This window comes from Lepidochelys olivacea (genome assembly GCF_965140295.1).
Source record: "Lepidochelys olivacea isolate rLepOli2 genome assembly, chromosome: 3".
In the NCBI taxonomy this organism is placed as follows: domain Eukaryota; kingdom Metazoa; phylum Chordata; order Testudines; family Cheloniidae; genus Lepidochelys; species Lepidochelys olivacea.
This window is the reverse complement of record NC_140413.1, coordinates 111,439,273-111,454,250: the sequence shown is the minus strand read 5'-3', so window position 1 is coordinate 111,454,250 and position 14,978 is coordinate 111,439,273. Positions and strand designations below refer to the sequence as shown.

Below are 14,978 nucleotides of genomic sequence, written 5' to 3'. Positions count from 1 at the left end.
AACTTTTTTTCTTAATTCAAGTGTAATGGATTCATTCTTTTTTAATTAATGACTTGAAGGCTACAACCCTTCAATTTGTGTTCCAAGTTTTTAAAGTTTACAGCAAAGAGACAGTATAAACTTTCATTTTTCTATTGATCTTGGACAAGAAAATAGATTAATACAGTAACTAGTATTGCTTTAACAAATTATGAACTTTGTGAGAAGTAAATTTGTTTGTATACTGTAGTGTATAGTTGCTTTATGCAGTTTTTGTTCATCTTAACCTTTTGAAAATTATGTAAGTTATTGTTTTGTAATCTGTTTAAACATAGCCACCAAAGCAGTTTTCTTTAACACAGGTGCATATTTCTCTCTATATATGTAGCTTGCAGAAATTATTCATTATCTCTGCTACTTCGAACACATACTACTCTTCTGGTCACACTAGTTTGTAACTTGTTACATTTTGTTTGGGTGTGTCTTTAATCTTTAGCATTATCCGTGAACACCCAGTTGCAGGGCCTCCGTGGCCTGGAGGAATCCTGGCAGATGAGATGGGTCTTGGAAAGACAGTAGAGGTACTGGCTCTTATTCTGACACACACCCGACGAGATGTTAAACAAGATGTGCTGACACTACCCGAGGTGAGAGAACTATGGTAGATTTTGGGAACAAACAAGGTACTTCTAATATGTGAGGCATGTTCCTGGTGTTTAGCTATCATTTTTTGTGTGGCAAAGTCTGTAATGAAAAGCTGTGCAAGTGAAAGAAATAGTCTGTCTGTTAGCACGTGGTCCTTGGTGATGTGAATAGGAGAACAGTACAAAATATTATGAGGAGCAATTTGTATTGTTTGTCATTGATGTGAATGAAGAACAAAGTCTCAGTTGTAGGCAAGTTACTTTATTAGCTTGCTTTTTAGAAAAAGGGATGGTAAAAGTGCAGAGATTCCAGGCAAAGTATATTTTAACTGCGGCAAAGGGTCTTGTGGCACCTTATAGACTAACAGACATATTGGAGCATAAGCTTTCATGGGTGAATACCCACTTCGTCAGATGCATGTAGTGGAAATTTCCAGAGGCAAGTATAAATATGTAAGCAAGAATCAGGCTAGGGATAACGAGGTTAGTTCAATCAGGGAGGATGTGGCTCTCTTCTAGCAGCTGAGGTGTAAACGCCAAGGGAGGAGAAACTGCTTTTTGTAGTTGGCTAGTCAGTCACAGTCTTTGTTTAATCCTGAGCTGATGGTGTGAAATTTGCAAGTGAACTAAAGCTCAGCAGTTTCTATTTGAAGTCTGGTTCTGAAGTTTTTTTGCTGCCGGATGGCTACCTTTAAATCTGCTATTGTGCGTCCAGGGAGATTGAAGTGTTGGAGAACTGTAGGAGAACACTTCAATCTCCCTGGACGCACAATAGCAGATTTAAAGGTAGCCATCCGGCAGCAAAAAAACTTCAGAACCAGACTTCAAATAGAAACTGCTGAGCTTCAGTTCACTTGCAAATTTCACACCATCAGCTCAGAATTAAACAAAGACTGTGACTGACTAGCCAACTACAAAAAGCAGTTTCTCCTCCCTTGGCGTTTACACCTCGGCTGCTAGAAGAGAGCCACATCCTCTCTGATCGAACTAACCTCGTTATCCCTAGCCTGATTCTTGCTTACATATTTATACTTGCCTCTGGAAATTTCCACTACATGCATCTGACGAAGTGGGTATTCACCCACGAAAGCTTATGCTCCAATACGTCATTTAGTCTATAGAGTGCCACAGGACTCTGCCACTTTTACAAATCCAGACTAACATGGCTACGCTTCTGATATATTTTAAATGAGACTTATAACATAGAAAACGGATCAAATTTTGGCCTTGTATGCATGCACGCACATTACGTAGTCTTCACTGGGATATCTTCATTGATCTGTGTACAGAATTTGGCACATCATATGTTGGGAATTTACTCCTCCACGTTCCGTTGTGTATTACATTCTAACTAGATCGTTGGTGGGCAACCTGCGGCCCATGGGCCGCACATGGCCCATCAGGGTAATCTGCTGGTGGGCTGCGAGACAGTTTGTTTACATTGACCGTCTGCAGGCATGGCTGCCTGCAGCTCCCAGTGGCCGCAATTCGCTGTTCCCGGCTAATGGGAGCTGCGGGAGGCGGCGGCCAGAATGTCCCCGCCTACCTTGCGGCCTGCCAGCAGATTAGCTACCTGCTCCTGTAATAGAACCATAAACTCTGGCTGAGTTACTGAAGTCCTCAAATCACAATTTAAAGACTTCAAGTTACAGAGAATCCACTGTTTACTCTAATTTAAACCAGCAAGTGACTCAAGTCCCAACCTCCCTTCCCTCGAAGGTCTCTGTCAATATGGCCTGGGAGGAAGTCCCTCCTGACCCCAAATATTGTGCTCAGTTGGACCCTGAGCATGTGGGCAAGAAATACCAGCCAGATACCTGTGAAAGAATTCTATGTTGTAACTCAAAGCCCTCCTCCTCTATTGGGGATATTTGCTACTGGCAGTCAGATTGCCTACAATGGCATGTGGCCCATCTCATTGAACTGTCCATTCAATACACTTATCAAGCTTAGTCTTAAAAAAGTTAGGTTTTTTGCCCCCATTGGTTCCCTTGGGAAGTTGTTGTTCTAGAACTTCACTCCTCTGATTGTTAGAAATCTTCATCTGATTTCAAGTCGCAGCTTGTTGATGCCGACTTATATCCATTTGTTTTTGTGTCAGCATTGGCTCTTAACTTAAATAACTCCTCTCCCTTCCTGGTATTTTTTATCCTCTGATGTATCTATAGAGAGCAGTCATATCTCCCCTCAGCCTTAATTTGATTAAGCTAAACAGTCTCCTCTCATAAGGTAGATTTTCAACGCCTCCGATCATCCTAGTAGCCCTTCCCTGCACCTGTTCCAGTTTGAATTAATCTTTCTTATATATGGGACATCAGAACTGCACACAGTATTCCAGGTGAGGTGTCACCAGCGCCTTGTATAATGGCAGGAATGCTTCCCTATCGCTACTGGAAATACCTTGCCTGATGCATGCTAGAATTGCATTAGCCTTTTTCACAGCCGCATCATATTGCAGTTCATAGCCATCCTCTGATCACCATGGGAGAGTGCTAAAGGAGTTGGCGGATGTGATTGCAGAGCCATTGGCAATTATCTTTGAAAACTCATGGCAATCCGGGGAAGTCCCGGACGACTGGAAAAAGGCTAATGTAATGCCCATCTTTAAAAAAGGGAAGGAGGAGGATCCTGGGAACTACAGGTCAGTCAGCCTCACCTCAGTCCCCGGAAAAATCATGGAGCAGGTCCTCAAGGAATCAATTCTGAAGCACTTAGAGGAGAGGAAAGTGATCAGGAACAGTCAGCATGGATTCACCAAGGGCAAGTCATGCTTGACTAATCTAATTGCCTTCTATGACGAGATAACTGGCTCTGTGGATGAGGGGAAAGTGGTGGACGTGTTGTTCCTTGACTTTAGCAAAGCTTTTGACACGGTCTCCCACAGTATTCTTGCCAGCAAGTTAAAGAAGTATGGGCTGGATGAATGGACTAGAAGGTGGATAGAAAGCTGGCTAGATTGTCGGACTCAACGGGTAGTGATCAATGGCTCCATGTCTAGTTAGCAGCCGGTATCAAGCGGAGTGCCCCAAGGGTCAGTCCTGGGGCTGGTTTTGTTCAATATCTTCATAAATGATCTGGAGGATGGTGTGGATTGCACCCTCAGCAAGTTTGCAGATGACACTAAACTTGGAGGAGAGGTAGATACACTGGAGGGTAGGGATAGGATACAGAGGGACCTAGACAAATTGTAGGATTAGGCCAAAAGAAAACTGATGAGGTTCAACAAGGATAAGTGCAGAGTCCTGCACTTAGGACTGAAGAACCCCATGCACCGCTACAGACTAGGGACCGAATGGCTAGGCAGCAGTTCTGCAGAAAAGGACCTAGGGGTGACAGTGGACAAGAAGCTGAATATGAGTCAACAGTGTTCCCTTGTTGCCAAGAAGGCCAGTGGCATCTTGGGATGTATAAGTAGGGGCATTGCCAGCAGATCGAGGGACGTGATCGTTCCCCTCTATTCAACATTGGTGAGGCCTCATCTGGAGGACTGTGTCCAGTTTTGGGCCCCACACTACAAGAAGGATGTGGAAAAATTGGAAAGAGTCCAGCGGAGGGCAACAAAAATGATTAGGGGACTAGAACACATGACTTATGAGGAGAGGCTGAGGGAACTGGGAATGTTTAGTCTGCGGAAGAGAAGAATGAGGGGGGATTTGATAGCTGCTTTCAACTATCTGAAAGGGGGTTCCAAAGAGGATGGATCTAGACTGTTCTCAGTGGTAGCAGATGACAGAATGAGGAGTAATGGTCTCAAGTTGCAGTGGGGGAGATTTAGGTTGGATATTAGGAAAAACTTTTTCACTAGGAGACTGGTGAAACACTGGGATGCGTTACCTAGGGAGGTGGTGGAATCTCCTTCCTTAGATATTTTTAAGGCCAGGCTTGACAAAGCCCAGTCTGGGATGATTTAGTTGGGGATTGGTCCTGCTTTGAGCAGGGGGTTGGACTAGATGACCTCCTGAGGTCCCTTCCAACCCTGATATTCTATGATTCTGTGATTCAATACACACAGGTCTTTCTCCTCCTCTGTCACTTCCAACTGATAAATTCCCATCTTCTAGCAAAAATTTTTGTTGTTAGTCTCTGTGTGCATGACTTTGCACTATTAAATTTCATCCCATTTCTATTACTCCAGTTTTCAAGTCCTCCATATATTCTTGTATGATATTCCGGTCCTCCTCCATATTGGCAATACCTCCCAACTTTGTGTCATCCACTTTGTGCCAAGGTCTTGAATGAAAATGTTAAATAAGATTGGTCCCAAGACCGATCCCAGAGGAACTCCACTAGTAACCTCTGTCCAGCCTGACCATTCATGTTGCAGTATGACTCGTTGTAATCTCCAGTTTTAACTAGTTCCTTATCCACCGTTCACGTCTCGTATTAATCCCTATCTTCTCCAGTTTACCTAATTATTTATTTCCCATGTAGAACTGCTTCAGATTCCTTACTGAAATCCAGGTAGATCCTTATTGCATTTCCTTTGTCTAAAAAATCAGTTGTCTTCTCAAAAAAAGATCAGGTTGGTCTGGCATAATCCACCTTTCATAAAAACCATGTTATATTTTATCCCAATTACCATTTATCTCTATCCTTAACTACTGTCTCTTTCAAAATTTGTGTACAATTGAGGTCAAATTAATGGGCCTGTAGTTTCCTGGGTCACTATTTTCCCCCTTTCTTAAAAATAGGTATTATATTAGCAATTCTCTGGTCACAGAGTACAACCCCTTCATTAAAAATCCTCCCTATTGGGCTTGTCATTTAGTGTGCCAATTCCTTTAATATTCTTGTATGGAGATATCTGGGCCCTCCAATTTGATCCCCTTAAGCTCTTTGGGTGTGACTTCCATCTCAGACATGGTAATTGCTACTTCCATATCCTCATTTCCATTAGCTATCTTACCACTGATCCAAGCTCCTCATTATCCTTATTAAAAACTGAGGCAAAGTATTTGTTTAGGTGTTGAGCCATGCCTAAATTGTCTTTAATTTCCAGCCCATCCTCAATACTTAGTGGTCTCTCTTCTTTCCTTGTTTTCTTTCTGTATATATGGCTATAGAACCTTTTACTATTGGTTTTAATTTCCTTTGTAAGGTCCAATTCTGCTCGGCTTTTGAGAGTTCTCACTTTCCCCCTACATTTTCTGATCTCCAAGAGGTAGCTTTTTTTTCTGATCCTTCTCATCTTCTATTCTTTGTAAGCATTCCGCTTTCTCTTAATAATCTGTTTGAGCTGCTTGCTCATCCAGTTTGCTCTTCAACCCTTTCCTATGAATTTTTTCCCCTTGCTTGGGATTCAGGCTTCAGGTAGCTTCTGCAACTTTGGCTTAATGTAATTCCAACCCTATTCCGCCGTCAGATCCTGGAGTTCTTCAGTCCAGTTCCCTAACTAATCCCCATTATTTTTTTAAAGTTTGCCCTTTTGAAATCAGTGACCCTATTTGCAGACCTATTTTTGTTTCTCCTTCCATTTAGTTTACCCTGGATTATCTCATGGTCACTCAAACTAAGGCTGTCCTCTATAAGCAGCTCTTCTATGAGGTCCTTGCCACTTACCAATACTAAATCTAAAATGGCATCCCATCTAGTTGGTTTGGTGTCTACTTGGTGAAGAAATCTATCAGCCATCACATCCAGGAATATCTGGGCCCTACTATTATTAGTAGCACTTGTCTTGCAATGTATATCTGGAAATTAGTCTCCCATAATCATACAATTCCCAATAGCATGTAAAAATATTAGTGATCTCTATCCATATGTGTTTCTTCATAGAATCTTGCCATCTAAAAGACTTATTGTAGCAACCAATTTTCTTTCAAACATTAACATTTTGTGTATTATACTTGACAGTGTAGAACCCTACAACTTATCCTAAAATCAACAAGACCGACTACAAGTGTTGCATTGGGTCGTAAAACAATCCAACCTCTCAGGCTCAGGTTAGCTCTTCTCCTCCTGCCCATAGGGTTGGCTCTGTACTGCGCTCTTGCTGGCTGCTGCCACCTAGCTGAGCTGTGCGTAGTGAGTGTCCTGAGGAGTCACACTGCTGCCCACTGAATCAGAAAAAGGAAATTGAATGCATAACATTGAGAGAGATCAGAGGCAACAAAATCTAATAAAATGATGATAATGGGGGATTTCAATTACCCAACTGGTCAAGTGGCACTAACAAGACAAAGTCTGGAGAAACAGCTTCTAGACATTTTAAGTGATTGCTTCTTGGGACAGCTAGTTCTGAAGCACACTAGAAGAGGCTATTCTTGACTTTGTCTTAAGTAACACACACAATTAATTCAGTAACAGTAGCTGATCCACTAAGTAATAGTGACCACAATATATAATTAGGTTAAACAGCTAAAGGGCAGGTGATGCTTTAAAAAGTGATGCGAAATTTTAGAAAGAATTTTCAACAAAATGAATAGTTTAGTCAAAAGGTCCTTAAAATTAAAACTAAAGAAAGTAAAATCCATACAGGTGGCTTGGAGGCTACTTAAAAATTAGTCTCACAAGATGTGTGTACTGCTAAACAAAAAGGGAACCATGAAGGTAAGGAGTAAGCCAAGATTGTAATCTCTTCGGAGCAAGGACTGTCCTTTGTTCTGTATTTGTATGGCACCTAGCACAATGGCGTCATTGTCTAAGATTAGGGCTTTTAAGCACTCAAGTAATACAAATAAATAATTTGAACACTAAATGGAAAGTTACAACAGGTTATTCAACCCAAAGAGAAATCTTTCAAATTTTGGAAATCTGACCTTTATGAGGTGAAGCCAATAAACAGGAGCATAAATTACAGCCAGAATGGATTTCAAAGCTCAAATAATTTAGGTTTTTTTTTTAAATATAAATATACCTTAAGAGATTATTTAAGTATATATCAGAGGCAGGAAGCCTGAAAAACATCAATGGATTCACTGGATCACCAGAATTCAAACGAGCAATTAAGAAAGACAGGGACACTTGAAAAGCTAATTTTTTTAATTGGTCTTCACTGCTGAGAATGTTGGGCAATATTTGTTCTAGATCTGCTCTTTTCTGCTAATAAAGATGGTGTAAAGACAGAAAGTCATATTGCCTCTATTTAAATCCATGGTACACCCACACCTTGAATTCTGTGTGCAGATGTGGTCGCCCCATCTCAAAAAAGATCTATTGGAATTGGAAAAGGTTCAGAAAAGAGCAACAAAAATGATTAGGGGTATGGAACAACTGGCGTATGAAAAGAGATTAATAAGACTGGGACTTTTCAGCTTGGAAAAAGAGATGACTAAGGGGGGATGTGATAGAGATCTATAAAATCATGACTGGTGTGGAGAAAGTAAATATGAGAAGGAGTAAATAACACTTCCTTAACACAAGAACTAGGGGCCACCAAATGAAATAGGCAGCAGGTTTAAAACAAAAGGAAGTATTTCTTCACACACCACACAGTCAACCTGTGGAACTCCTTGCCAGAGGATGTCGTGAAGGCCAAGACTATAACAGGGTTCAAAAAAGAACTAGAAAAATTCAGGGAGGATAGGTCCATCAATGGGTATTAGCCAGGATGGACAGGGATCGTGTACCTTGCCTCTGTTTGTCAGAAGCTGGGAATGGGTGACAGGGGATGGATGACTTGATGATTACCTGTTTTGTTCATTCCCTCTGGGGCACCTGGCATTGGCCACTCTGGGAAGACAGGATACTGAGCTAGATGGACCTTTGGTCTGACCCAGTATGGCCATTCTTATGTGTAGTCTTGGAGATAGTGATATCAGAAAAAGAGGTGCTGAAGCAAACTGAAAAAATTAAAAAATTAAAAAGCAGTGTAGTTGTACCGGTGGTGGTCCCAGTATATTAGCGAGACAAGATGGGTGTAGTAATATCTTTTATTGGACCAACTTCTGTTGGTGAGAGAGGCAAGCCTTCGAGCCACACACGGCTCTTTGTGGCTCTCATCTTTCACATTAAAAAGCAGAAAGTCATGAGGCCCTGATAATACATCCAAGAGTTCCGAAGAACTTAAGTATGAAGTGATGGAGATGCCTACAAAAATATGTAATTTCTAATTATAAACAGCAACTGTTCCTAAGAATTGGAGGGTAGAAAATATTGTAGATATATTTACAAAAGGCTCCAAGGATGATCTGGGGAATTATAGACCAGTAAACTTTAAATGTGTACCTAGACAATTGGTTGAAATAAGATAAAATAATATAGAACTTGAAAGACTATGATATGATACAGTCTAACTAATATGGTTTGTGTATAGGAAAACTGTCTCACTAATCTCTTAGAATTCTTTTAGCTGGTCAATATGGTGGTGCCTAAAGAAGAGCCAGTGGATATAATTTTATTTAGACTTCCTAAAGGCTTTTGACAAAGATCCACACAAGAGGCTACTAATTAGACATGGGCTGAGAGGCAAGATCCCTAGGAGACAGAAAGCAAAGAGTAGGATTAAATGGTCTATTTTTGTCATGACAAAAGGTTAACAGCGGGGTGCCTTAAGGTTATGTACTTAGTCCTATCCGATTTAATATATTTATTAATTCTATGAAAAGGGGAGTGAGTGCAGATTACACAGAATTTTTTAGGTTAGTTTGCACCAAAGAAGATTTTGAGGAACTTCAAAGGGAGCAAAACAAGCTAGGTGATTGGGCAACATGATGACAAATTAAATCCAGTGTCAATTAAAGTACTCATACACTTTCTCAGTTAACTGTAGCAACTCAAGAAAAGGGCTGAGCATCATTATATATAGCTAAATGAAAACTTCAGCTCAATGTGCAGCGGCAGTCAGAAAAGCTAACAAGATATTAGGATGCGTAAAGGATGGGATGATGAATAATTCAAAGACCATTATTATGTCTTTATGTAAATCAGTGATGTGGCCTGGAATACTGCATGCAGTACTGAAATACCCATTTCAAAAAGGATATTACAGAACTAGTATGGTCAGGGACCTGGAAAAAATTATCATATAAAGAAAGATGAAAAAGAATTGGGAGTGTTACCTAAGAAATGAGATGAATAAAAAGGGACATGATAAAGATATATAAAATCATGAATGGTATACAGAAAGTAGATAAGAATTTTCTGTTGTCTCCTATCACAAGAACAAGGACTCATTCAATGAAATTAAAAGGTTGGGAATTTCAAAGCTGATAAAAGGAAATACTTATTTATTCAATGTATAATTAAACCGTGGAACTCATTGTACAGGAAATTGTGGAGGTTAAGAATTTAACAAGAACTGAGAAGAGAATGGATATTTATATGGATATCAAGAATATCCAGAGTTATAATTAATAATAGCAGTCTCAGAAGAGCTATTAAATTCATGCTTCAGAGTTTGTCAGTTTCAACCTATTAAAGATCAGGATGAAACTAAATGTGGAGGGCAGATTATTCCACATCTGCCTACCATGAAGTTCTTACACCTTCCTTTGAAGCATCTGGCGCTGGTCACTGTCAGAGAGAGGATAATGGATTAGATGGACATTGTGTCCGATCCAGCATGACCATTCCTGTGGTCCTGCGAAAGTATTTAATGAGGAACTGATGTCTTAGAAGTAAAAATGCTTTTTGCTAGTCTGCTAATTGAAAATATTAATTTCATAAAACAGTTCAAAATTATGTCACAGATATGTCATCCTACCGTTATTGAATGTTGTCTTTATTAGGGTAAATTGGTGAACTTCTTCGTTCCACCCCAGCCTACTGAAGGAAACAAAAAGAAAAAAGCAAAGAAAGTGGAGCTTAAGTCAAAGGAGAAAGTACAGTATCCCAGTAAGTATTCATGGAGAGACAAAACCTATATAAAACAGTTTGCTTATTGAGGTTGTATTGGCAACTTACTAGGAGCACAAGGGTTGCACCTGATTTGTATGAAGGGAGCAGTTTACTGATGGCTTCATCTCTGATGCAGAGGGATAGTTTTCCTCAAGAATATAGCACTGCACTCTGGGAACTGTAATTGTCCTTACTAGTAGATCCATTTTAAAGGTAAAACCAGTTGTGAGCTGCACTGTAGAACTCCATGCAGCACAGCTTTACCTAGAGTAGAACCATTGTAACAAGATGGTTTATTGGCAGACCAAAATATTGTACTTGCATATCCCTGTTAATAAAAACAAGACTTCTTTGTTTCCACTCTTATATGTACTCCTTAGACAGTATTCAATATCTTGACTAAAAAGTAATGGTCTGCAAAACTAGCTTGAGCAGGACTGCTTACTCTGTTGTCGAGCTTATTTTTTTTTAACCTTTTAATTCACTTGCAGGCAATGCATTTACAGAGCTACATAAATACGTTTTCTCCCATGTAACTTTTCATTTTATCTGAACCCTAGTTTCATTCTGCATGTAGGCTTACGGGTGATGATATTAGCAGCTGTCAAGGAAATGAATGTGAAGAAGGGAGCTTCCATCATTGCAATATTTAAGTATGTCAGTGCCATATATAGATATGACATACAGAGAAACCGACGTCTTCTCAAAAGAACTTTGGAAAAACTAATTGCAGAACAAGTAGTGGAACAGGTTAAAGGTCATGGTCTGGCTGGATCGTTCAAGTTGGGGAAGAATTACAAAGAACAAAAGAGGCATGAGAGAACCAAAAAACAGGTAAAACAAGAGCTGAAAGTATCAGTTGAGGCAGTCAAGTATCAGAGGGGTAGCCGTGTTAGCCTGGATCTGTAAGGCAGTGGTTCTTAACTCCAGGTTAAGAACCATCATCCCCTGGGGGTGCGAGATGCCCTTTCTGAGGGTGCAAGATATGCCATATTTTTTTAGAAGGTAAATCATCGAAAACACAAATTAAGCACAGGCACAGAAGTACAACTACTTTGTTTCATCAAACCTATGTATTTATTAACATTATACATTTTTTAACCATAACTGTAATATACAAACAAAAAATATATCTGGGTTTAAAGAACTGATCTACTTCAATGATTTTGGTTGGGGGTGCGAGAACATAGTTTGAGAACCAAAGGGTGTAGGCTGCAGTAAAGGTTAAGAACCACTGAATTAAGGCAAATGTTGCATGGAGCTGTTTTATTTTTGCCAGTTACATGCTGCCAGAGTGATGCTATTTAAAGGGCTCCCCATTAATGCTTGCTTGATGGTACTGACTTTTAACCAAAAACCAAAAACCTGAAGCGTTTGCTTTGAAAACAGAAATAAAGAATTATAATATGTAGACTGTACCAAAAAGAAAAACAAAAATAAAACCCAAAGTAGGTCAAATTTTGGGGTTAAAATCTTTCACTATGTCCTTTATAAAGTTTTGAAGCTCTTGCTGTAAGGGTTGGCAGATGTTACAGTTTTATGACCAGGAGGTTTATGAAACACTTTGAAAAATCCTAAATTAATATTAAGTACTTGGTCCCCAAAACCCAGCCCAAACCAGAAGATATATGTTATGTTAACAGTTTACTCCCGAGATGGCTATACTTTCCTCATCAAAGAGGGGAAAAAAAATTTTAACTGACAATTTAACTTTATTTTTTAGACAACAAGGAGTCCTGGAAGGATTCAGAAGACATCTTTGCCTAATGCTAAAACTCAAACCAAAGAATCAGCAAGTAGGGTCACATCTTCAGAAAAAGTCAAACCACCCCGGCTGGTGGACATTCCCGCAGAAGAGCATGACTACTGTACAACTAGCAAAAATAACAAAAAGTCTGAGACAGGCCAAAGGACCTGCATAAAAGAAGAAAATCTTCAGCCAAGAGTTATGGACTTGGAGTCTGCTGATTTGCAAGGCGATCTCATGTTCAGTGATTCCACCAGTCCTGTCCTCAGTGAATGTAAAAATATAGATGATGTAGAAGTCCTAAAGGACCAGTCCTCAGACTCCCAAGAATGTGCTGGCAGTGTCATACAGCATGCCAGTTCCATTTTTCCATTCAACACCTCTGACTATCGTTTTGAATGCATTTGTGGTGAGCTTGGCTTGGTTGACTGTAAGGCCCGTGTGCAGTGCCTGAAGTGCCACCTATGGCAGCATGCTGAATGTGTAAACTACAAAGAGGAAAACTTGAAGATTAAGCCCTTTTATTGTCCCCATTGCCTAGTAGCAATGAAACCAGTTTCTACAGGCGCCACTCTGATAATCTCTCCAAGTTCCATCTGCCATCAGTGGGTGGATGAGATCAACAGGCATGTGAGATCATCTTCCCTTCAAGTCCTGGTAAGATGATTTCATCTTATCTTCTCATACCTAGATTCACAGATTGGAAGAGGAAAACAAGCTTTCCTGTTTCATCAATTCCCAGTGGGTTTATAGAGTTTAAGTTCAGAAGGGACCACCAGATCATTTAGTCTGACCTCGTGTACCTCCTGTACAGGCCACCAACACCACCTAGCATCTCTCCACTAAACTCAGTAACTGAAATTAGATCAACGTGTTACACAGCCCACAGAAGACTAGGCCATTATGTGTTACAGGGAGAGAATAGGAGTAACTGAGATGCACCAATGCCCAAAGCCCCTGCAGTGGCAGCGAAATGATTACGTGAGATACACCCAGATAAATCCTGGCAGGTGACCCGCACCCACACACTGCAGAGGAAGGCAAAAAACCCCCAGTGTCACTGCCAATCTGACCTGGGGGAAAATTCCTTCCCAGTGTCCCGTATAGTGATCAGTTATATCTTGTGCGTGTGAGGTAAGAACCAACCAGTTAAGCACGTGAATGAGAGAATGCTCAGTGCCTCCTCATCCCATCCTGTGTCTCATGTCCAGCCATGGCCATCTTTGATGTTTCAAAAGAGGGAGACCAAAAATCACCGCAGAATACACTGGGAGGAGAGGGGAAATCCCTTCCTGACCCCTGCAGATGGCTGGCTGAAACCCTAAAGTGTGAGCTTTTAGGAATATAAGACACAAACCAAATTTGGCAGAAGACTGGCCTTTGTGTCAGAGTTTTGTATTTCACCATCCGTCTGAGAATTCTCCCATATTTGGCCAAGTTATAAACTTCTGAAAAATCTCAATTTGCACATGCTTCGTGGAGGTTAGAGTTTGGCAGCTAAATTCTCCTAAGATTTTGTCTGCACTTAGCAATCTATCCCCTCACAGCTGCCACATACCAACCAGATCATATTTGCCCTGTCACCATAGAGTGACTAAACATGTTCTATCCTGGGGCCACAGAGGCTACGCAGGATTTATCTGCAAATGCTTCTGGTTGGCAGAGACTGTTGTGGCACAAGACACAGGAAATAAGATCAAGGAAACTGGAAACTATACATTGTTACAGTATCTGGTTAAATTCTAGGAGTATGGCATGTACAATCTGAAATCTAACAATGTTAATATTTTAAAGTACTCAAAGTATACATAAAAGTTTTAAGTTTACAATATTTATTGCATTTTCCTGCAGATGTAACATTTTAACACTGTGAAATGCATCCGTTACAAGCCTCAATTTATCTTATGAATTTAGGTTTTTTCCCCTTTCATCTACTGTATGGTTCACAGAAAGGATCACATTGAAAATGTTGAGGTAAAAGAGACAGATACACACATTCTGTTATAATAAATAATAAAGATACTTTTATTATAAGACTTCTGGTGGAAGGTCACTAAAGGAGATTTATGGACTTTGTTGGTGCTTTTGCCACCGTCTTTCATGTTCATTCCATGTGTTGCATTGATTCTGTTTGGAGATTCCTTGGAAGATAGAAATAATAGTCTACTCAAGTTCACACTTTGTTCCTGTTCCTAAAGGTGTTTGGCTGCATGTTTCTGTCTTTGACTATTCTACCATGATATTCTGCTGTAGGAAAAAAGTGCATGTTTTAACAGTTGCTTCCATAATGTTGCTGCATGTTAAATCCATGTTAAAGTAGCTAAGCTCAAATACAGCTGTCATATGAAGTACAAAAATCCTTTTCTTCTCTGGGGGTGAGGAGGCAATCAGTTGGGACACCCTATTTCCTTTCAATTGTATAATTTAATAATAATCTTGAGTGCAAATGTTCTTTGAGTGCTTGCTCATGTCTATTCCATACTTAGGTGTGCACGCACGGGCATGCACAGTCTCCAGAGAATTTTTTTCCCTTAGTGGTATCTGTCGGGTTGGCTGTAGCACCCTCTTGTGCTGTGTGCTGGTAGAAGGGGCCCAGTTAGCTTCACACCCTCTAGTTCCTTCTTCCTGCCTATGATTGTCACTGGAACAGCTCCTCTTCCTTCGGCAAACTCTTACTCAGTCTTCGTTTAGTCCTTTTCTCTTGTTTCCCTATCCCAGCTCTTCAAGTTCACAGTTTGGACTGTTGTAGATTAGTTGTATATAGTTAATTGGCATTTCTCGCTCTGTTAGTGGAATTTTGTCTGCCCCGAGTGCCTGGGCATTCTTTGACC

The 14,978-nt window shown here is 40.3% G+C and overlaps 1 protein-coding gene across 2 annotated transcripts in view; it reads left to right on the top strand.

The window, feature by feature from the left end:
• SHPRH (SNF2 histone linker PHD RING helicase) overlaps positions 1-14,978 on the top strand; it is a 143,035-nt gene that overhangs the window by 36,567 nt on the left and 91,490 nt on the right. For both annotated transcript variants that reach the window (XM_084624118.1, XM_084624119.1), the window contains exons 6-9: positions 476-626; positions 10,292-10,397; positions 10,978-11,234; positions 12,124-12,804. In XM_084624118.1, the coding sequence (XP_084480244.1) occupies positions 476-626; positions 10,292-10,397; positions 10,978-11,234; positions 12,124-12,804 (1,195 nt within the window). The remainder of the gene's footprint in view (positions 1-475; positions 627-10,291; positions 10,398-10,977; positions 11,235-12,123; positions 12,805-14,978) is intronic.